Raw genomic sequence first — 25,377 nt, forward strand, 5'->3', positions numbered from 1 at the left:
GTGAAGCCTTCCATAGCTGTACCAGAGGAATTTCCATCTGGTACAGATACAATGGGAGTCTGATCGATGCCCGGTGCAGTCAAGAGATGGCTCCCTATTGCTCAACAATGTTATGTATGCCAATGATCTGGTATTGCTTCCCACTCAGAAGAGAAGTTGGTGGTGCTGATGCGGAACCTGGAGCTTGCCACTAAGAGGTGGGGCCTCTATGCTTGCAAAACATGGACCCCGTTAATGAAACACCTTCGCCTGTTAGAAACATTTAGGCTGGCCTGCCTACGATCCATCCTGGGTTTAACCAGGCTGGATTGTGTGAGGAGCTCACAAATCCTTGAAAGATCTGGACAAAGTCCCATCAGTGAGCTCCTCCGGCAGGCAAGGCTGCGTTGGCAGGGCCATGTAGCCCGCATGCCCAGCCATCACATGCCTAAACAGCTTTTGTTCGGCCAGATTGAGGGGGCTAAATGGGCGTAGCACAGGCTGGAGAGGAGATGGAGTGATGTGGAACAGGAGGATGTGGAGATGAGGGGACGTGCCGCTGACTGTATCAATGGTGTCAAGATCGGCCTCTGTGGAGGACAACAGAGAGCAGAGGAGCGACACTCACAACAACAAGCGGATCGTCAAATGGCTAAAGCACAGCAAGCTGGCACAGTAGGGGGCACAGGTGGTCCATCAGCCAGTCGTCTCAGTGAGTTGACCCGTGGCATCTGGGTTTGCCCCGTGACCTCCTTCCAGCAGGCTCTCGACACTTCACTTGGCCTCAAGGTGCACATAGCCTGGCACAAGCGTTGTGGTGACGTCAACGCCACTTAGTGACGAATGGTGGTTGTTGTTGTGTAAAAAACAACAGTGGAATTATGTAAACAAACTGGCATTTAAAGGCTTAAAATTCTTAAAATTATTGAATATTTGGTAGTTATAATCAGGACTGATGTTGGTTAAAAAATGTCAAAAGTCAGTTAAAGAGGAAAATAATATGAATATAGTTTTTTGATGTGGACATTTGTGGCATTTTGTTTATCTGACACTGCAAAAAAAATAAAAAAATAAAGCATCAAAATCAAAGTTCTTGCTAATCATTGACTGTGATAATCCCAAGAAAAAAATTCCCCTTGGCATTTGGTATATGGAAAATAATTCATTTTTTATGTTTTTTCATAAAAAACAACAGTGGCATTATATAAACAAACTGGCATTTAAAGGGTTAAAATCCAGAAAATGAATGAATATTAGGAAGAAAAATTCACTAATTGAAAGTGGAAAATAATATTCATATATAATATTACTATGGCAGTTTTTTTGACGCAGACATTTTTGTCCTCTAAGACCCTCTGAGTAACCTTTTCTATTGACGCACAAGGGTGAAGGAAAATATATTTCAAGAGCCTTGAAGTCTTTCCCTTATGATGGGGGTATTGAAGGAACTGTTGACAGTCCTAGGATACAACTTGCCATTGTATAGCCATATGACAGCTCTGTATGAGATCAAGGAATAGACACATATTCAAATCATTCATCATTGATCATTTCCCCCTCCGAAACAACTCTCAAATCTCTTTTCACTCCTGTGGGTAAATAAGATTTGTACGGATAATCAAGAAGTTTCGCATTCCCTCGCAATACCATTTATTCTGAAAATGAATCATGGTTTTATAACAGTAATTATAGTTTAACAATGTTATTTAATGCAACACAAACTATTGCAAAGGAACGCAAAATGCTTTTCATTTCAGAAATAATTTCCCTCCCTGTCCTCTAAGGGGCTCTGTACATTTGAGAGCTGCAGCAGAGGGGAATATTATCAGTGAATAACGACTTCTATTTTTGTCGGTTCCTCACACTAAACTGTCACATGACTGATGCATGAGTCCTATGGACATCCCTTGGTCACTATATGCATTTGTTGTATGGAAAAGAGCAGCGTGAACAGGTCTGGAATGACAAGAGGGTGAGTAAAGGACAATTTTCACTTTTGAGTGAACTATTGCTTTGAGATGCTCCACAGGACTCCACCTGTGATTTGCTCTTTTTTCAAATTCCTTTGGGCGTGACCACAATTGGCATGTCAGCTTCACATGTTCAATGTTTGCCCTGTCAACTTTAGCATCGCTCTATGATGTTCTCTAATGGATCAATACAGACAATCTGTAACACTTCCAAATCGAGCAATCGTTTCTAACTGACACAACTATGTGCTTGTCAGGCAAATGTAGCTCAGTCCTTTGAGAACTCCCGGCTGTTGTTTAGAAATAGATGGACGAATCCAGAGCTCATAAGGGCAATGGGATTTCAATATAAGGAATAAATTATGGTAATCTCAACGAGAAAGCAGGTTTAGCAATATTTGGGTGATCACAAAAGTGTGGTTCTGAGAGAAAAAAATCCTTTTACCCTTTATTCCTGCGATAATATGGATTATAGGATAATACCTCAGTTGGAAGTGACGCTTCTATAAAAGCAGGGAAAAAATCTTTAAGAGGGATGATTTAAGCCATTGCTCAGAATTAAATATTTTCTGGTTCTGGCAAAGAAAAATAAACACATGGCATATTCATGTAAATCTTACGGTCCCTTGTCACTTCAGTCAAGGGCATGCTCGGCGTTTAAAGCAGCAGATGTGCTCCTGCCACAAAGGTTCTTGTCAGATGTGCGTGTAACTTCATACAAAACGTCAACCTGAATGGCAGTTTCTGTCCCAGAGTATTCATTCTTCATACGCCCCAAAAATGAGACTTAAGTGCGAGTCTGTCAGGAGCGCAGAGGAAGGGATTAGTGTTAAGATTCAGCATTCTGGGATTCAAGGCAAAAACCACACAGTAAAGTGGAGATCAAATTCACCTCACTGGTGTTGAGTGTCAAAGACATGTGATCTCTGACTCACAGAGGCTTGTGTTTGTGTGTGTTAGCATTAATGTTCTTATCCGGTTCACACTCCCTATACGCTTTTCCCTAATGCGGAGACTAACTCTGTGCTAATATATGAGGTTTAGTGTTTTTAATCAAGGCTGGTCACTCAAAGCATTCATATGAGGATCACATAAAGATCACTGTGCTCACGTATACTCACACCCACCACAATGCAAGTGACTTTCTGCAAAAGTCGTACATAATTCCTATTCTTCCGTTTGTGTTATGGCATACCTTTGATGACCCAACTATTATTTTTAAATGTGAAAAATAGTAATAAAAACGTTTGACTGGCAGGTTATGTTTAAATATTGACTAAGTAACATTGAACAGTGGAAACAAAATCTTAACGTATTATTAGGCATTTCATTATTTTCTTTTTCTATCTTATAGTTCACCAAAAAATTTAAATAGTCTCATCATTTACTCCTCTGCATGCCATCCCAGATGTGGATATTAGAGGAATATTTCAGCTCTGTAGGTCCATACAATGCAAGTGAATGGGTGCCAAAAATCACATAAAGGCAGCATAAAAGTAATCCACAGGACTCCAGTGGTTAAATCCATGTCTTCAGAAGTGATATGATAGGTGTGGTTGAGAAACAGATCAATATTGAAGTAATTTGTATTTATTTTTTTTTACCATCAATTCATCTACGTGCCCAGTAGGGGGGCAATATTTAAGATTTATATATATATAAAAAAAGACTTAAATATTGATCTGTTTCTCAACCACACCTATCATATCACTTCTGAAGACATTGATTAAACCACTGGAGTCATATGGGGTACTTTTACAATGACTGTCTGTGAATTTTTGGAGCTTTAAACTGCTGGTCACCATTCACTTGTATTGTACAGACCTACAGAGCTGAAATATTCTTCTAAAAATATTAATTTGAGTTCTTCAGAAGAAAGTAAGTCACACATCTGGGATGGCATGAGGGTGATTAAATGACAGAATTTTCTTTTTTGGGTGAACTATCCCTTTAACGGTCAACCCTGTTATATGCAACATATAAGCCAATTAATATTTACTGGTTTTTAATTTATTCCAATTATGACATATCTTCATCTAACAGAATGTTTAAAATAAATAAAACATTTACTTTAAAAATACAGTTTTTCAAATGGAAAAGTTATCAATTTAATAATGACTCATAAGCACTTCTAGACATTTTTCTGTCTGAAAGAGAAGCTTGTGTTCTGGATCCTTATTAAAATCTGATTAGATTTCCTTTGCCTACATACTACAGAGAGTAAAGTATACCTAACTTCTCATTTCTGGACATCATGTTCAACCTAGTCTCATTGAATCACGTTACTATACCTTCATTTTTGCGTGGCTTCTACATATTGCAGCAGTTTCCAGGAGAAATAAACACTAGAGGCGCTACAACAACAATGACTTTTATTCGCTTTCACACAAATCACAATTAAAATGTTTATTGTTTGTATTACATCACAACTACATTTACGAGCTTATTCAAGTGCAAACAAATTGCACAGTAGCTCAACTGAGAGAGCGTTGCACTTGCATTGCAAATGACCTGGGTACAACACGTGAGTCGAAAGTGTCATAAAAGCACCACAAAATGACGTGGTTGCTTCAGCAAATGTGTTTTTATCTCACAATAGCTCTTTATGAATATATACTGTAGGCTGGGTTTAGGATTAATGGTTAGTGAGGTCTGTTTTGTTGATTTAAAACTCGATACAGCATTAACCTTAAAAACCTACAATAAACTCGCTTTTAGCGCCACACAGTGGACATTTAATCTCAGAACTAACACAATGCATGTAATAAACCTTGTGATTTCATTTTGCAAACATGTCGCAACATCAATTGTAATTTTCATGAGATCAGGCTGACTAGGTTTTGGTCATTTCAGTCAGGCTGAGCTGGACAAACCACAGAGTGATGCAGGAATGTGCACCTTTCTAGCATGAAGCAAATGCTAAGAGGAGTATTTACACAGAATTGCCTTAAAACGTCTTTTTTTGTCAATGAATTACTTGTTTTATTTTATTGAGGGCAATCATTGATTATAGAATAATTTACTGCATCTCTTTTGAAATATCAACTACAAACTATTGCCTTGAAATATTTTGTAGAAAAGGTGAAAAAACACTTTTCAAATTGAGCAATACAAATTCAAATCCCTGAAGCCCTTATGTGAGCGAAGTGCTGAAAAACAGTTATTGATCCCGTTGTACAAAAGCTGTTAAATTTGACCATGAAAATATCAAGGTGGCTGTATAAGAGGCTGTTATTTCCTGCGTCAGAAGTTGATTTAGCACTGGGAGTGATGTAGGACGAGCTCTCAAAGAGAAGGTAATGAAAGACAAGTTACCAAGAGAGATGGAAGCCATGAGTTTGCTGCTCTCTATTAAATCTTCATTTGGGCTGGGTGATATATCGAAAAAATTTAAGACATATTCAAGATTACATTGTTGTTGATGAAAACATAACCAAAATTGTGAATATTGTGAATAAGCACGCTAAGACTGGGATATTTTCGCAGTCTGATATAAATCTCAGTAGCAAAGAACACAGAGTTTAGATGTTCGATTCATTGCAGCAAACTGGTTCGTTTAAACTGTCTGCTTCAGTAAAAGTCAACTGATTGTAATAATACACCTAAATATCTCTGAATACAAAAAAAATAATGATGCTGACACCTAAGGTTTTTTTATTATTGTTTTTTACTTGTAGTTTTGCTCATAACTATTAAATATTTAAATTAGTCAAAATACCAAACTAGACTTTTTTATAGCTATACTGCCCAGCCCTACTCTACATGAGTACGGGAATGTTCTGGAACCTCTTGAAGTAATATTGCAAGTTCAATTCAAGTTGAGCTCAAATGGACAGCATTTGTGGCATAATGTTAATTACCACAAAAATGAACTGACTCGTCCCTCATTTTCTCACTTACAATGGAAGTGAATGGGGGCCAATTTTTGGACACTGAAAATATAGACACAAGACATAAAGGATATGTGTGTAAACAGATACTAACTTTTTGTGTGTAAAGTTATAGCCAATTTTACAACTTCATTGCCATGACGATGTAATGTCAACAGACCATAAACACTAAAATGACCATTTAAATAACTTTACAGCTCAAATATTACACACGTTTTAACTGAAGATTTAATGTTAGTGCTTTATAAAATTCTTAGCTTTACATACAAAAATTGGCCCAATTCACTACCATTGTAAGTGCCTCACTGTAAATCAGATTTGTGTTTTTTTTTTAAAGAAAAGGAGGAACGAGTCAAAATAAGATTTTTTTTGTGGTAATCAACATTGTCATAAATGCTGTCGATTGTGCTGAACTTGTATTGAACCCGGAATATTCTTTCAATAGGAAGGCGTCAATGAGTGGAAATCTGATGTTTTTCCTCAATGAAACCAAAGTTCCTGTGTGCTTATGGACAGTTGAGACATTGGAGAGCATTTAACATCAGTGGATGAGTCGTACTACACCTTCTTCAACATAGTTTAAAGAAAAGACCAAGGACCTGTGCAATCACCCCCCTAAAAACCCATTCCCGCCCCCAAACAATGTGTTCTGATGCTCAAAAGAAAGAGTCTTCCTAGTCCCCTGTCTGAGATGCCGTCCTCTCACGTGTCCCAGTCGAGTTCCCTGCACGCGATCCGAACTAGCCTGAGCTCCAGCTCAACGGCATCGGGTCGCTCTTGTGGATTGGCAGACAGCATCTCTCGAATTAGTTGCTTCATGCCAGCGTTCATGCTCTTCTTTCGGGCTGGGATGTGGAGCTCCATCTTGGGGTTTTCCAACAGAGCTTCCCCCAATGGGACAATATCTTCCCCCTGCTGTACATAGCTCCCCAACAGCTCCTTCTGTGTCTCCACGTCCACAAATGTGATCCGCTCCACCATGGCCCATATGATCACTCCCAGTGCAAAAATGTCTGCCTTAGCAGTATAGTGGCCCTCCCAGACTTCTGGGGCCATGTAGAAGTCTGTCCCACAAGCCGTGGACAAGAAACACTTGTTGACGCTGGCCGGTTCTTCAGGGTTCAGACCCGAACACGAGCAGACCTTGCTGAGGCCAAAGTCGACCACCTTCAGGGTGGGCTCAGGCGAACCGGCCGGGCTACGGCTCTGCGAGATGAGAATGTTGTCGGGTTTGAGGTCTCTGTGGATGATCTGGTTGCGATGCAAGAAGGCGAGCGCACTGCCTAGCTGAAGCATGAAACTGGTGTTGGTTTTGCGGCTGGGTTTGCGGGACAGCAGATATGCGTTCATGTCTCCACCATCGCAGAAATCCATGACGAACCACAGGTAGTAGGCACAGCGCGGGTCAAATGTGATCTCGCCTTTCAGGGAGGTCTCCACCAACTGAGTGCATATAAACAAATACATTGTTAGAACAATTTATGCAATTGTGCAGCACATGCTTTGAATGTAGTGTCCCTACTCTTAAAACTGTATGAATTTCATGGCATAAATATAGGGTTGACGACATTTTTCACCATTGAATTTCATGACTTTTCAATGACAGTTCTAGTAGTTCGTGATTATTGCAAAAAAAAATAAAAAAAAATAAATAATAATAATAATTTGTTTTATAATTCTGCTATTTTTTTAAATGATGTTTAATTAACTGGTGTGGGAGTGCTTTTTAGTGCAAGTATGGAATCTTTTTACATAAAACCAAAAACCATAAATGGTTTAATCACAGAACATTTTCAGAACCACACCACTTTCTGCTGCCTGAAAATATGAGGCTTTTCACCATTTAGTAAAAATATGATGCACAGAAGTGATAATAATAAATTACAACTACTCTCGTTACAATACTTGACTACATTTCTATAAATCATAAATCAATAATGGTACTTTTACTTGAGTTGAAGTATTCAACTTCACTACAATTATATTTCACCACAATTAAAAAGTACAAAAAAATACATATAACTTCCTTCTTCCCAAAAATTCAGATTGTAAGCGCTAAATCTGTTTATAAACCAAACCGCGCTGTGCACGGCAGGACGGAAGCCTGCAGGGCACAACATCATGAGCACAGCAGCTCTCATAAACTGCTGCCGGTGACCTCTTTTCTCTAGCTTCTTCAAGACTTTCTGCCCCATCACTATACAAGAACTGTAATACTGTGATTTTCTGCATATGTCATTTTACTCTGGAAAGGATTCGTTCATTCAAGGGAACTGTCTGAACACGTTTAATCACTGATCAAACTTCACTTGTTTTTAAGGTAGGCAATGTTTTAACTGGTGTCAAACTGCCTTTTGTTAATGTTTGACAATATGTGAAGATATCTTGTGTACTTGCGATTATATGTTTAAAACAAACTTTTTAAATACCTTAGAAAGATACAATGCCAAGTGTCGGAAATTACTGGGGACTCTAAAATTGACAAAAATATCCCTGTAATTCAAAATATGGGGGCAAAAATGCCCACGCAACAAGTTCCCGTGTTTTATTAATAATATCTGATATATTTATAATTACAGACATCTAGTTTCGACTTCACTGAACAGTTTTTTTTAAATCACACCAGCGATTTCTGCTTCTATCAATCCGCATCAGTTCAGTATTTTACTCCTGCATTAAATTCTGTAACCGTTCCCCCTCTTGTTCAAAATAAACTGCCCTAGCGGGTAACACTCTCGCTGTACACTCTCTCAGTACTGCACTTATCTGCCCTGTTGCAAGGATGGATGTTACATAAAGAAGGTATGAGAAATCACAAAACAAAAAATTTAACCAAATGCTACAATTTACTTAATAATATCTCAATATGTTAAACAATGTTAATTAAGACTTAATTTTAACAACTGTAATACAAGAATATATAAATATATATATATATATATATATATATATATATATATATATATTTTTTCACAGAACAACCACTTTTAGTGTTTGAATCAATCATATCTCTCACTAAACATTCTGTGAATGTTTATTTTTCCCTTATTTTCTTCAGTTGGCATGTTGGAGTTCATAACTTCATAATCTCATTCCATATCTGGATAATTGCTGCAATATCATAGAATATAATTTCCTCCTCTAAGATATTGAATTATATTAGTTTTGTCCATTGTTAACTTAATAGCCAAAATACTTGGACAAACGTGAATGAGACTAAACCTGAAATATGAATGTGTTTCAGTCACAATGAACATCGAGATGATTTAGAGACATTAATAATGTTACTAATGACTATTTCTATTTAAATAAATGTTGTGTTCTTAATATTCTCTGTTTGTCCAAGAATCCTCTTGCAGCAATGCAGGTCTTTGGCATTTAGAAGCTGCTAGTTTAGGACCTGTGTGGAGTCTGTTTCTTAAACTAGAGACTGTGATTTACTTAAAGTCTTTTTGTTGTGCAGTTACCTCTCTGTCCTGCTTAGAGATTCAAAACAGTAATGCGTGGAATAGTCTTCATCTCTCTAAAACAACAGACTTTATGAGAAAATAGAATTTAAGGATATATGAGTTTCTTTTTGCCTATTTATAAACCAAAATTAGACTTGCAAGTGTAAATCAACTTAAGAATTCAATATCTCAGCAAATGGGGGAAAACCCACTGAATTGTGATTTCCTCATGACTGCGCAACCATTTTCAATTATTGTAATAATAAGAACATTTTCTTGAGTACCAAATAAACACTTTAAAACTGCTTTCTTTTGTAAGGAACAGGTGACAGTATATGTCTGCCATTACAGAAAGAATAAAATTGAATAAATATCACAATTATAAACCAATTACTTCTAACCATAATAATAAATGGCAATATTTTTGATCAGTTTAATGCATCCTTAGTGAAAGGAAGCATAAGTTTCTTTCAAGAACAAAAATTGTCTGTGTGTTCTAAAAATGGATGCATCTATACTAATATATATATATATATAAATTTTCCTAAGGTAACTTGTAACAATTACTTGAGTAATTTTTCAGCAAATTACTTATTTATTCTTATTTGAGTAATAATATTTCTCAGTACTTCTACTTGTACTCATGTAAATGATTTCTTCATTAGCAGTACTTTTACTTAAGTAAAATAAATCACTACCCTTTCCACTACTGATGATGCATTGATACAGATTTGATGCTACCAGATTTTCACTGAGAAGCAGATCTGTAATTGAATTTAAATTATCCACACAGTTTATTATTTTTATTTAGGACTTTGTGATAATATTGGGTTTCATAGGTCTTATTACTGGTAACGAGCCAAAAGTAGCGAGTGTGCACCTCTTTCTGTTTTACCTCAATATAGTCAGTATAAAGTTGATTCATGACTTTATTATCTTCAGAAGAACATGGCCTGTGCATGCGTTCTCTCTGGGTACACAAAGGGTAAAATAATACTAATTATTTGGCCAGCAAAAGGTGACATTTAGAACAAACCATTTTTAGTCCCTGGTCACAATCATTTTTGCCTTCATTTTGAACACTGCATCTATGATTTTATCATTTCAAAAATATGCATCTTTAATGTTTCTTCAAACTAAATTACACTTGGTTTGATATTTAGTTATCTGATGCAATGACATTACATAACTGGTTGCAAAAATACCAATAACAACTCTCGAATGTGCAATTATAACTAAATTATTTACAAAATCTGAAATGATCCATCTTTGGTAACAGGCTGTAAGAATTGCATTTCTTATTTTGAAATATTTCTTCTTTAAAAAATAAAATCATTAATGAAACTGTTAAACATCTGGTATCAGGACTTTAATTATTGAATTCCTTTATGATTCCCAGGCCTTTAAGTGTGGTTTAAGTGTCCAAATACTTAACATTATGTATGCATTTGCACACTTGTATCCTGCAGTCAACTAGTACAGAATAATCAAGTAACATTTTCATATGTATTTTCAAAGTCCATGTAAACTGTTATGACAACATGTTTAAAATGATGCACTCAATGACTCTAGTCATATCTGTCACATTGAGGAGTCCAATACCACCGCAATGACATTTCAAAAAATGTCATGTTATATATTTGGCTTATGGCAAAAGAGTTGCTTCCTTTAGCTTATGGAACTAGATCATTTGACATTTTAAATATAAACTACTCTGATTAATTATGTAAAGCAACACTAGTAGCTCTCAACGGAACATCTCTGACAGTTATGTACACATTAAATTTGCTGAGGTCACATAGAAACAATCCCACATGCCTATATGTTCTGTACATGCATTCCGCTAGGGCACAGAATACATGCAGTCAGAAGTATTAAAATGATCTTTAAGAGTGCTATAATGTAGAGGTGTCCAATGTTACCTTCAAGTTCTCCTGGGAAGATCATAGTTGGGCTTTTCTTCAAATTCAGGCTCTTACTTGACCCAGGGGTTGATTTTTACTAAAACTTACAGATTTTAACTCAGATTAACCCGATTTGGAAACGTTTTTACCAGGCCTTCATTTACGTTTTGGTACTGTTTAAATGCCTTTAAAAAAGTACAGATTGACTGTTTAAGCTTTGCCCCAAACCTAGACTTTCAAGAAATGAAAATTCATCACAAATTATTACGTTTAAAACTACGATAATCTAAAAAATACATTTTTACATTTCAGTGAAAATGGTTTCCATAAATTGTTCAAACAAATTACGACTGTCATCGTGTCAGTAGCTTGGTTCCCATCCACATATTTGTATATGATATTGCATAAAAACTGCTGGATGGAAACAACAAGATGCGAATAAAATCTCAAAAATGTGCATACAAATTTTTTAAACTCACTTGACATGAATACATTTTTTTCTTTCATAATAAGAAATGTGCATAAACTATGATAGAAAACCATTAACAGAATAAACTCATTTTGAATTCACAAGAGGTGCATCAAGAAATCTAAATTACTCTCTCATTACTGGACTAACCAGTGGACCAATCATCACATCTGAAATGTTGCTCTGGTCATCCTGAAATAACGGTGTCTAGAGAATCCAAAGCCTGCACAGAGTTTGTAGAGTAAATAAGTGGAATACAAACCTGAACTGTGTAGAAGAGCCGGTTTATTGACACTTTTGAAAAATATCGTAAAAAAAGTCTTAAGGATGGAGGAGCGCGCGCGCGCACACACACACACACACACACACACACACACACACACACACACACACACACACACACACACACACACACACACCTTCCAGATGTGTGCCTGTGTATCTGTCGCTCCCAAATACGATAAAGTTATTTACAGTATTTTGTCTGCGTGCTCTAAACCGCCAGTATTTTATTAATAAGAGTCACATTGGCTACAATTTCTCTGGAATTGACGATTTTGTTCTTTTGAACACATGGGATGGAAACATGTGCGATATTATGGTTTTCACAAAAAATTAAATTCACAACTTGATTGGAAACATGCATGCTTGGGATTTGCTTTATATTTAAAAGGTGCAGGTTGTAAGATTCAGAAACCCTTGTTATTAATGACACCTGTTGCCGTTAAGTGAACTGCAGCAGCTACCTGTTGCTCGTGCACACACACTACTTAGGGACGAGAGCGAGCGAGTGAGCATCGGCCAAATCAATGACATAACATACAAAGAGACTGAACGTGATTCACTGACATCATACTGACAGATGAGGTAGCATAATTAAAATGACACAGTTTTGATTGTTTTACAACAATCACTTTGAGACTGTATATTATATTTGACTCCAGTGCTGGAAAAGGGCTAAAACAAAGTGTGGATATCGGTCTGACTATGGGAGACTAGTTTGAAGTGATCACTTTTCTTTACATGATACATTGACTGCATTTATATGATAGCCTATGTCGGCGTTAGCTAGTTAGCCAGTTTTGTCAATAGCTGTTAGCTAAATTTGGTGGATGCTGACAGTAGCCGTTTATAAAATAGACTGTAATTATAAATATAGTGACACAATTCAGTATTGATGTGATTCCATCACAACTGTCATTTTGATACATCGATGCACTTTTGTTTTATAATAATAGATTGAATATATTTTCACTATAACCAAGTTATCTAATGAATGGAGCTTTTTGAATTATCTTAAACATTGTCTAGCATTCATTTCATGTGTTATTGTAGTTTAGCTAAAATGACAGATCAATACTTATTGCACTATATTTCACATGATTTGTGTACATTTGATATGTAAATGTGTTGTTTATTGTAATTGGTATATGTCTCGTCACTGTCATGACTGCTATGTTGCTCGGAACTGCACACAAGACTTTCACCTACTGTTGCACTTGTGTACATGGTAGTGTAACAAAGTTATTTGATTTGATTTGCGGTTATGTAAGCTTACCGGTCCAATAAGAACCCCAATTCAGGGTCGGTTTTGATCCCCAAAACTTAACGAAGGTCCCTTCAGGAATCAAATACCCTGCCGATGTTCACTCTAGTTTTCGCTCAACCACGATCAAATTCCCACTTAGCCAGATGGGATTCAGTAGATAAATGTTTTGTTTTTGGCTTACTCAGAGTTTGTGTATGAGTCGGTGTTGTGCTGGAAGCCGGACGTTTGCTGGACTCCATCTCCAAGATATTGTTACCTAGTGTTGCAATTTGTTGTCGCTGTTGAATAGCGGAAGAGAAGCTACTGTCTGAGGGGAGGCTTTCGGGAGTGAGCGGGAAGCCGTTCACACATTGACATTTTTTTTTTACATATTGCACCTTTAATGATGGCCATTTTGAAAAGTTCCATTTAACATTTTCACTGTAAAGGTCACATCTGTATAGCTGGAATTGACCATTGGTTAACAGTTTCAATGCATTTTGTCAACTTTAAATGGCCATTTTTTATATAACTGGTGGACACTGACGTGAACTTTTAAGGAGCAGTTTACCCAAAAATGAATATCCTGTCATCCTTTACTCACTTTCATGTTGTTGCAAACTTGTCTGACTTACTTTCTTCCGTGCAACTCAAAAGGAGGCAGAATGTTAGTTTGTCACCATTCAGTTTCATTGTATGCAAAAAAAAATAGACACAGTGAAAGTGAATGGTGACTGAAACTAACATTCTGCCTCCTTTTGAGTCATACAAGTTTGCAACAACATGAGGATGAATAGTGATTCGCTCATTTGTGGTTGAACTATCCCTTTAACTTTGATGAACTGTTTTAACTAGACTTTCCTCTCCAGAAGTCCACAGTGCTGAAAGTGCCTGAAGTTTAAGAAACCTAATTATGGTGTGATGCATGTTAGAGTGAGTATGGTCGGAATAAAATGGATGCACTTAATTTTTTTCACTTCCCTGACAAATACAGGAAGCTTGTTTAGCACCAATGCAACAAAATGAAGAGCAAATCATGTGCATTGTGTTATCGATCATTCCTATGCTGCCAAATAAGTGGCTTTTAATGGCAGGATTATTGCTAAATTTCTTCATAAATACACAAACAGCATATAATTATCCAGTAAACATTCATAATAAAAAGACCAAGACCAATTCCACAATTGACACCCTCCCAACAAGAAAGTTAATGTTTCAAGAAAAGCTTCCCCACTAGTAAATACAACATTGTGTTTGAGTTCAGTGCATAGATACGATCATTCCAAGTCATTCTGATTTCACTTGAAGGCTGCATTATGCCAAGATGATGTGATATCACAGAATGTCAAACAACTGCTTTCATACTGAATGAATATTATAGACTAGCCTGCACAGCAGCACATTACCAGTTTTGGGTTTATGTTTTCCTATTGCAAATACTAAGCATCAACGTATGAAAGCCAATCACAGCACATCGTATAAAGTTTATCTGATCTGAAACATGACAACAACACTGTCCATAGAGAAGCACTGCTGCATGCCATGTGTTGGTACATCTCACCACATCCTTCCTCCGATAACCTCTGCACTGGAGTCAGATTAACCCTGCTTTCTCAAACAAAACAAAAAACACTGTGGTTGATGAAAGCAATCTTTCTGATGACAACGTAAGAATTTAGAAGCTAAATATATAACCAGAGCGCAGACTGAATTATTTTAGGAGGGCTAGTTAAAGAAATTCACTTGTGTCGATCACATGATTTTGTGAATGGCACACGTGGCTTTACTCAAAGATCTTGCTGTGATCAAGGATACATTTGCAGAAAGTCACAAATCTGGCTGTAACATTAAAATGAGGGCAAGAACAAATTTGTTTGCCCGCACCTGAATCTGTCTTCTAAAGGACTTTTTCTGTGTACAACTTGAGACCCAATTTAGTGTCCAAGCTGTGCATTGTGGGTATTGTACCTCCAGATATAGTGAGGAGCTGGAGCCATGGCTCATCCTCTGAGCGAGACCATCTCTCTGCAGGACACATTCTTCAAGGTGGATGACGTTCGGGTGCTGGCTCTGGATGCTGCTGAGGGCCCAGAATTCCCTCAAGGCCAGCTCCACATTCTCCGGGGAGTGACAGCGGATCTTCTTCACAGCCACGCGAGCGCCCGTCTGCCGTATTGCTGCCTCGTATACCACACCGTAACTGCCCCGGCCCACCTCCTGGATCAGCTCATACTTCGCCTCACTGCTCACCATCCTCTTCTTCCTCACCTGTGTTGCGGATAAGACGGCAATGCCAGACACAAAATAATCATAATTGGAAAGAAGAAGGTATTTGTTGTGATAATGAGTGTATGACTTTGGGACAATGGCAGGGTTTATCCTCCATTGAACATTTTCGGTGGCTGCCCAAGTGACATTTCGGCATGAAATCAATTTATATTTATACATTTTTATTTTCCTATTTATTGTCTAAATGCATGTCACTAGTCTTATTGAGATCAGTCATTTTCGGGACACACTCTTCCTCAAGTGCTTGACAGGCAAGTTTTTAAAAACTTTCAACTGTAGATCCTGCTGACCGCAGTAGGCCTACCACTCCGCAGCTGTTCACATAGCACTTGTGGGTGACATTTCACTTGTTGAGCTTCGATGATGATAAACTTCCACCACATAGAGCTTGACTGATAGTGGATTTTGCAGACACTAATAACTAAGGCATACATGCCAACATCTACACATCTGCACGAGTGGCAGTTCCAGTCAAAATTACTCAGCCCTCTAAATAGCGAGTTAATCACTCACATATGAGACCAAATTTCACCCTCTACGTCTAAAACATTAATTTATTAGCCACTCAAGAGTATAAATTCAACTTCACTCAACCATAAACATTTCTCTTAAAGAGACAGTACCAATTTACCGCTTGTTATAAATATTGATGTACACACTTGTGTAAATCGCAAAAGTGCATATAAAATCATTAAACAAAATAGTTATGTAATAAGTGTTATGTGTAAATACATAAATATTTAAAAAGGTACAATCAAACATTATGAAATATTTTAGCTTCAGAAAATACTGTAAATATGAAAATTTCACAAATACAAATCTATGCAAGTGTTTGGTAAAAATTTCATTTTTTTTGCATTGTAGTTTTTATAGTAGCACTTAAATTAATATTTTTATAATTCATTCTATTTTCATTAGGTTCCAAACTTTCAATTTAAATGAAAATTCAAAGAGTGACAATACCTGGTTTCATTAAAAATGCTAATTCATGACATCATATACATTTGTACATTTAATCACAAGCTAAAATGTGATTAAAAGGATCAGAAACAAAATGTGGAAAAATTTACAATCTTACATATATTGCGTGAAATCATACATAAGAACACACACACACACTATGATGCCCCCTTCTCGGTTTTCTTAACTTTTTTGTTTTTAGTTGCATTACGCTTACATGTTGTCAAGAGTCTGCCGATTAATTCTCTAATGTGTCAGTAGAGGGTTGAATACTACTCTGAAGATGAATAATACCAAGAAACTGACCATGTATTCAGATGGTCCCTTACCACATCCTTCACAGTTTTAGCAATAAATGATTTGAGTTATTAATTATAAAAAGTGTATATCATTTCTTATATGCGGAGAACTTTCCTAACCCTTGATGTTTTTATATCTTAGATTATTTATCTTCTTTATCTTATCTATGTATATACATCGGTGTTGGTTTATATGCATGTATATATATTTTAATGCTTTTTATTATTTTCTCATTATTTATTTTTCCTTCACCTGTACTTGTCTTTAAAAATCAGTGATTGTATTCATGCATTGTTGGATCTGTGTAATTTTGTACATCTTAATGAACATTTATATTGAACCTGTATTTCAATAAAAACAAACAGACGATTTTAGTGTGGACTTTTCAGATGACCCCTTACCCAGAGCATGAAATATATCCAGCTTATGTCAATGTTACATAAATTATCTGGAATGATTTCGCCGTGACACCATCTGACCAGCTTACGGGATGCATCATTTCATATTTAAACACGGGGCAATCCCATATTTTATGGGACAGGTGGCAACCAAACCTGGAGGTTTAATACATTCTCATAAGCAAAGTGTGGATGAGGAAAATCGTGAGTTTATCTGGAGACAGAGTAAACTGGGAGGAGGAGGGGTGTACAAAACTGGAGAAAAACAGGAGTAAATCAGGAGTGTTGGCAGGTATGCTAAGGTGGTGGAAAAGGCAGATAACCGATTATTCAGCCAATAGTTTTTAAAATCAATTTATATAATGCCAAAATACATTTTTACTCTTTCCTTACTATGTACAGACAGTCCAAAATGAATACAATCCCAGATGCAGTTTATTGTGCATCCAAAATCGCAATAATAACCAGTAAAAAATAAAATAAGCTTTGGTGCATAATGCAGGACATTTAACCACACATATACGCAAAATTCACCAGAGACTCTTCTTTTGAAATGACGGAGACTTGGCTCCATTACAATGCCCTACTTTTAAGAGCTTTTTTATTATTATAGTCTCTAAATTCCCCAGGTGAAGGATTTGGGATATACAAGACTACTACAAGATATGAAGTTGGAGGCACGATGTATATGTTCTGACGCGTGACGTTTCCAGATAGTCGCATTGTCTATGCATGCGCTCGCTTCAATTTAGAACATTTGATTTATCTAATAAAAAAACTAAATTCGCATTGAAGTGAGGATAAAAATATGGATGAATATAGTCAATGATTAAATATTTCGAAAAGCCCACGAGGTATCAATGAATGTTTTATTTCACCTTGAGGCTGCTCTTAGACTGCAGAACAAACCCGTTCTAACTGCAGGACCCCAAAAAAGTATCGGCAACTATTGGCATAGATTTTCTAACGGTTAGCAATTTGCCTAGTTGTTTTTTGGAACTATCGGTTATCAGCAAAAATCTACACTGGTAAAACAGTTGTATCATCCCCCTTGAATACAAAGAGTGAAAATTAATTTACTTCAGTTAAACGTCCCATACTGTGAGAGAGACAGAGAGAGAGAGACCGAGGGAGAGGGAAGAAGCAGTCCTGGTGCATGCAGGGGTTCTGAGACCCCTTTAGACTTCCTAAAATGCACACCATGATTGCACTCTAAATATAAGGGCTAATACATAGAGATCTTTAAAGTCTGGACCTCTAAAGCTTATGGACAAATTAAGGATAAAGTTTCCCTGCTGTGTAATGTTCTGTTCCAATTATGTTTGATATTAGGATATAAACTGCCCATGTTTGCCTTCAGATATAACAAAAACAAACAAACAAAAAAAAAAACTTATTTTTGTTTCGTATGGGTACGCAGTTACGTTTCAAAACTTAAACTGACACTGAATGCTCCAGCCAGCCTAATTTATACTTAGAAAACTCCTGATGATGCTATAACAATGCAAAAAGCACTTACCAATTTGCTTGAAGCGAAAACCAGCCCTCCTTTCCTGTTTTCATCTTGGGTTTTTCTCAATGGTGATAGCAGCAATGACAGCTGGCTTATCAGCTAGATCTTACGCTCTTCGCTTTCAACTACGTACATAACTTAAAACTCAAGGCCAGCTAGAAGGCCTGGACTGGGACATATCCTAAAGAACACACCCACCAAGAACAAATATATCAATTTGATTGACTGATAAATCTAACAATCTGACATTAAATGCCTATTCACTTCCACCGTTGAGGGATTCTGTAGAAATACTGAAGACCAAAAGGCGGTGGCACACCGGACAAGAGTCACGTTGTGGCTAGGACACGGCACAGGTATCAAACAAAGGGCAGGTCCATGCGGTTCAGGTGTCAGACAGCACACACAAGTTACCAAATTTTTTCCATTATTCAAGAATGAACAACAGCAGAGTAAATAATCTATGTCCTTTGATAAAAATTGGGGTTGAATTTAATGGAAAGTATGCGAGTTGTGCTCCATGGCGCGGCAGAAATTAAACTATCAAACTATAGTTCTGGCAAGTCATTTAGGACATCTACTTTGTGCATGACATGAGTAATTTTTCCAACAATTGTTTACAGACAGATTGTTTCACTTTTAATTGACTATATCACAATTCCGGTGGGTCATAAGTTTACGTTTTAAAGTTTTTATTGAGCATATATATCTTATACAATTTTCAATCAACAATATAAGAGAAGCTCAAATATTTTTGTATTATTGTACACATAAACCAAAATAAAAACAAAAACAAACAGAGCGGAAGTAAAATACAGTTTGGTAGCAGGAAGTACAATAGGAATTTTTACAAGTAAATGAAAGGAAATAAATATTTATACAGATACTGATTGTAAGAAATCTATAAAGGGTTGCCAAATCTTATAAAAACCTGAAAGATTATCCTTCAACAAATATCAAATTTTTTCCAAATGTAAGGTATTGGACAGATCCCGAAGCCACATTTTGTCAGTGGGTATCGCTGGCTCTTTCCATGACATCAGAAGTAACTTTTTTGCAGTAATGAGAGAGTAGGAAAGGAACCGCTGCTGGGTTGAAGTCAAATTTCTAAAAAACTGTGATGAGCCAAGGATAATCAACAATGGTTCCGGTGACAATGTAGTCTTAAAAATTCTTGACAGTATATTAAAATACATCAGACCAGTAAGTTAGTTTACATACATTAAGTCAACTGTGCCTTTAAGCATCTTGGAAAATTATGTTAAGCCTTTAGACAATTAGCTTCTGATAGGAGATGTACTGAATTGGAGGGGTACCAAATTGGAGGTGTACCTGTGGATGTATTTTAAGGTCTACCTTCAAACTCAGTGCCTCTTTGCTTGACATTATTGGAAAAATTTAAAGAAATTAGCCAAGAACAAATTGTGGACCTCCACAAGTCTGGTTCATCCTTGGGAGCAATTTCCAAACACCTGAAGGCACCACATTCATCTCTACAAACAATAGTATGCAAGTATAAACACCATGGGACTATGCAGCAATCATACCGCTCAGGAAGGAGATGCATTCAGTCTCCTAGAGATGACTGTAGTTTGGTGCAATCAATCCCAGAACAACAGCAAAGGACCTTGTGAAGGTGCTGGAGGAAACAGATAGACAAGTATCTATATCCACAGTAAAACGAGTCCTATATCTACATAATCCCTAAAGGCTGCTCAGCAAGAAAGAAGCCACTGCTCCAAAACGCCATAAAAAAGCCAGACCCCAGTTTGCAAGTGCACATGGGGACAAAGATCTTACTTTTAGGAGAAATGTCCTCTGGTCTAATTACACAAAAATTTAACTTTTTGGCAGCATCATGTTGTGGGGTGCTTTGCTGCAGGAGGGACTGGTGCACTTCACAAAATAGATGACATCATGAGAAAGTAAAACGATGTGTATATATTGAAGCAAAATCTCAAGACATCAGCCAGGAAGTTAAAGCTTGGTCGCAAATGTGTCTTTCAAATGGACATTGACCCAAAGCATACCTCCAATGTTGTGGCAAAATGGCTTAAGGACAACAAAGTCAAGGTATTGGAGTGGCCATCAAACAAAGCCCATGACACCTGAAAGCAGGGTCGTGCAAGGAGGTCTACAAACCTGAATCAGTTACACCAGTTCTGTCTGGCCAAAATACCAGCAACTTATGATGAGAAGCTTGTGGAAAGCTACCAAAAACGTTTGACCCAAGTTAAACAATTTAAAGGCAATGCTACAAAATACTAACAAAGTGTATATAAACTTCTGACCCACTGGGAATGTGATGAAAGAATTAGAAGCTAAAATAAATCACTCACACTACTATTATTCTAACATTTCACACTCCTAAAATAGTGATCCTAACTGACCTAAGAAAGAGAATGTTTTCTATGATTAAATTTTATTTGGCTAAGGTGTCTGTTATGGAATTAATCTCATTATTATTAATGAATGCACACACAATTATTCATGTACTAGATACATTTTGTGAATGTATTTTACTAACCACAAACAAATGCCATTTGATTTGAATCTGTGGAATTCGGGATTGAATGATTGTGCAGCGATTTGTACAAATACAGACATGTTTGCAAATAAATATGGTCTGTTCTACATTAATAAATCAAAAATTGCTCATGCAAAAATGAATCCGTGCATTTGTGGATCAGAAGACACGCGTGCATTTATTGACATCTTGTTCGAATCGATCGTGTTCGGTTCATTTGGATTTTGAGACTTCCTTTTCGCAGTTTACAGCATTCCACCCACACACACACACACACAACTAACGAACAAGCCAGTGCTATTCATTAACGTGAACACGATTCGTAAATGGGTGACACTATACAATGAAACAAATGCTTTTCAACCGGTGTCTGTAGAATTAAGAATTACATAAATGTGCAGCAATTTGTACAAATAAAGTCATGTTTGTGAGAATAAATGTTCTGCTTTGTATTAAAGTGTGACAATTTCCGCGTGCAAAAAGGAATCCGTGCATTTCTGGATCAGGCGACACGCGTGCATTTATTGATTCCTTGTTCGAGTCGATCCTGTTCGGTTCATTTGGATTTTGAGACTTGTTTTCAGCACTTTCAGCATTGAGGATCCACACGCAACTGAAAGGCAAGGCAGGCAGCTACCACTAGATGGCAGTCGCAGAGAATTACCGAGTTGGCCTGCCCTGGTTTGAGAACAGGTGATAATGGACATTTTGGCATTCTCCCGAAGAACCTTTAAAACATGGATAACACCATTTTAAACCAACAAGCTGGTTGGGTAAGTAACACTAATCTTTTTTTCCTTTTATTGCATACTGAAAAGAAGAAAAAAAAAAAGTAACTTCCTATAGACTAGCAAGTTAAAAACAATGTACATTTGATATATTTGACATATTAATTACATTTTATAAATATTCATTTGATGAGATATTAACAAAAAAATGTTGGCTCTTCATTATGTATGTTAGATTATTGTTTAGAGTGCGAGCTGATCAGGGAGGAGAGAATGTTGGCGTGGCTCGTCTGATGTTTTCTGTACATGAGAAACTGCAAGAAAAACAAAACTAAGGACACTTGTGACAAATGTCAAAAGGTAGTGTGTGGGATCTACACATGGAAGGTACAGAGTACATGTGTTGAGTAATCGATCCACAAGTGTCAGTGAATGATGTGCAATTTAAAATGGTATTATCCATGTTTTAAAGGTTCTTCGGGAGAATGCCAAAATGTCCATTATCACCTGTTCTCAAACCAGGGCAGGCCAACTCGGTAATTCTCTGCGACTGCCATCTAGTGGTAGCTGCCTGCCTTGCCTTTCAGTTGCGTGTGGATCCTCAATGCTGAAAGTGCGGAAAGAAAGTCTCAAAATCCAAATGAACCGAACAGGATCGACTCGAACAAGGAATCAATAAATGCACGCGTGCCGCCTGATCCAGAAATGCACGGATTCCTTTTTCACGCGGAAATTGTCACACTTTAAAACAAAGCAGAACATTTATACTCACAAACATGACTTTATTTGTACAAATTGCTGCACATTTATGTAATTCTTAATTCTACAGACACCGGTTGAAAAGCATTTGTTTCATTGTATAGTGACACACATTTACGAATCGTGTTCACGTTAATGAAGAGCACTGGCTTGTTCGTTAGTTGTGTATGTGTGTGTGTGTGGGTGGAATGCTGTAAACTGCGAAAAGGAAGATTCAAAATCCAAATGAACCGAACACGATCGATTCGAACAAGATGTCAATAAATGCACGCGTGTCTTCTGATCCACAAATGCACGGATTCATTTTTGCATGAGCAATTTTTGATTTATTAATGTAGAACAGACCATGTTTATTTGCAAACATGTCTGTATTTGTACAAATCGCTGCACAATCATTCAATCCCGAATTCCACAGATTCAAATCAAATGGCATTTGTTTGTGGTTAGTAAAATACATTCACAAAATGTATCTAGTACATGAATAATTGTGTGTGCATTCATTAATAATAATGAGATTAATATCATTCCATAGTCTGTAAACTTTGTAAACTGTAATTAACAAAAATAATTCAAATTGAAGACAACTTAAAGCAAAGTGCCTGAAAGCAACATAAAAAACTGTGCTAATGAAAACAAGCATTGTTGTGGTTGAACTTAATCCTTATAGTGAAAAATATACTTGTGACAATTTGCCCCAGGCAACCTCATGCGCTCACACACGCGCGCAATATGACCGCGTTTTTAAAAACGGTTCCGAACACTTTCATTGGAAAAAGTGTCGCTTTTTGAGCCGGACTGCCCCTAAACATTTAAACCCCTTCGTTATGCAAAGGTAAACAAACGTTTCTGCCCTACCAACACGTGTGTAACCAGCTGGACATGAGGAAAGACAGGCAGAGATCAAAGTGCACAGCCAACATTACACGTTCAGATTGTCCACTAAACACAGTACGGAGCAGAAAACACTCGACTGTTGTGTTTGTGATGCAGTCATATGATTTCGTTGTATAAAGGCCTGTTTATTCTGTGTTTTTCGGCCACAGCGCCGGTGTTTTCGCCTTTCCAGCTGGATACCACTGACTGTACATGACCTTATGTCATGAGCGCAGCGTGTATTCCGCTCTGCATGGTATTCATATGTTGCTGTGACAGTATCAGTAACGGTGTATTTCATAACAAAACCCCTCCAGTAGAAGCACCTGCGCAGCCGCACGACACACATGCTCAGACAAAGAATCTCGCTGCACGCGCACAAACACATTTAACATTTACCTGTGCACGACGAATCTTATTCCCAGCGTAACTGCTTTGACTCTTCTCTTTTGCGGGCAGCCATAATAAACGGAGGCCGCCATACACACGCACGCACACAACCCTTTTCCTTTTCTTCCTTTCTCTCTTTCTCTCAGTGAGCGTGAGCGCGTGCACGTGAGAGCGCGCGTCAATATCGCGAAAATTCCTGCTCGTGCGCGCACCCGTCGCCTGTCTTTTTAATTTGGGCACTGAACACTGCACCTCTCTTTAGCACATAAGGCTGTGTATCTAACAGCAGTTTATCGTGATGTTTATATAATGTAGACTACTACAATTTGTGATACGTTGAATGAGCTAGCGATTCTGTTTATAAAGGGATAGTTCACCCAAACATGAAAATTCTCTCATCATTTACTCACCCTCTTGCCATCCCAGGTGTGTATGACTTTCTTTCTTCAGAACACAAATTAAGATTTTTAGAAGAATATTTCAGCTCTGTTGGTCCATAAAATGCAAGTGAATGTCGATCAGATCTTTAAAGCTCCAAAAAGACAATCGCAGTAAAAGTAATCCATATTATTAAAGTGGTTTATAAAGCGATATGATCACTTTGAGTGAGAAACAGATCAATATTTAAGTCCTTTTCACTATAATTGTTTACTTGAATTGATTAATTGTTTTTGCTCTCCGGTGCGTGTCCATGAGGGGAATCAGTTCACACTGCCTCTTTCTGTGAGTGCACTGGCATGTTCCCGTGAGTACTGGCGTGATACAACCGGAAGTGCAGCTCGAATTGTTTTCAAGAGAATGCTGCTCACAAGCTTTATTGATTTTGCTTTCATATGAACATGCCAGCATACTTAAGTCATGTGAGAGGCAGTGTGAACTAATTCCCCTTATGGACACACTTTGGAGAGTGACCGGAAGTAAACAATTCTAGTGAAAAGGTCTTAAATATTGAACTGTTTCTCATCCACATCTATCATATTACTTTTGAAGACATGGATTAAACCACTGGATTATTATGGATTACTTTTATGCTCCCTTTATGTGATTTTTGGAGCTTTAAAGGTCTGATCACCCATTCACTTGCATTGTATGGACCAACAGAACTGAAATATTATTCTAAAAATATGAATTTGTGTTCTGCAGAAGGAAGGTATGAGGGTGTGTAAATGATGAGAGAATTTTCATTTTTGGGTGAACTATCCCTTTAAAGGATTATATGAGGAGGAATTAATTGATCACCAATAATTTTACAATATTTTTTTTCCACTGAAAACAAAAATTATGTCATGCAGTACACAAAAGGTGATTTTTCTTTTCTTTTTTTTTAAAAGAATATCCTGGACACTTATTTCCATATAATGATAGTGAATGAGGATGGGCTCTCAAGCTCCATAATAATAATCATAGTAATAATAATAATAAAAACACTATAAAGTATTGTATAAGAGGTC

At 37.1% G+C, this 25,377-nt stretch overlaps 1 protein-coding gene across 4 annotated transcripts; it reads right to left on the reverse strand.

Annotated features, from left to right (window-relative positions):
• Positions 1–4,304: 4,304 nt before the first annotated feature.
• Positions 4,305–24,439, reverse strand: LOC127650144 (serine/threonine-protein kinase pdik1l-like). 4 transcript variants are annotated; one of them, XM_052135357.1, is made up of 4 exons: positions 23,936–24,058; positions 18,656–18,830; positions 15,158–15,457; positions 4,305–7,282 (listed from the first exon to the last, which is right to left on the reverse strand). In XM_052135357.1, the coding sequence occupies exons 3-4, from the start codon at positions 15,440–15,442 to the stop codon at positions 6,542–6,544; spliced, it is 1,026 nt and encodes a 341-aa protein (XP_051991317.1). In that variant the 5' UTR covers positions 15,443–15,457; positions 18,656–18,830; positions 23,936–24,058; the 3' UTR covers positions 4,305–6,541. The 4 variants fall into 4 exon arrangements, with proteins under 4 accessions (XP_051991317.1, XP_051991318.1, XP_051991315.1 ...); XM_052135358.1 differs by lacking the exons at positions 18,656–18,830; positions 23,936–24,058 and adding an exon at positions 24,337–24,439; XM_052135355.1 differs by lacking the exon at positions 18,656–18,830 and having other exon boundaries at positions 23,936–24,066.
• Between the last annotated feature and the right edge of the window lie 938 nt (positions 24,440–25,377).

Source organism: Xyrauchen texanus, chromosome 10, assembly GCF_025860055.1.
Source record: "Xyrauchen texanus isolate HMW12.3.18 chromosome 10, RBS_HiC_50CHRs, whole genome shotgun sequence".
Lineage (NCBI taxonomy): Eukaryota > Metazoa > Chordata > Actinopteri > Cypriniformes > Catostomidae > Xyrauchen > Xyrauchen texanus.

Bases quoted from the DNA above. Each gene is read 5' to 3' on its own strand.
- LOC127650144 (XM_052135358.1), bottom strand. From the start codon at position 15,442: ATGGTGAGCAGTGAGGCGAAGTATGAGCTGATCCAGGAGGTGGGCCGG. The intron at 7,283-15,157 runs GTACAATACCCA...ATATGCACTCAG, and splicing joins GCTCCTCACTATATCTGGAG to TTGGTGGAGACCTCCCTGAA.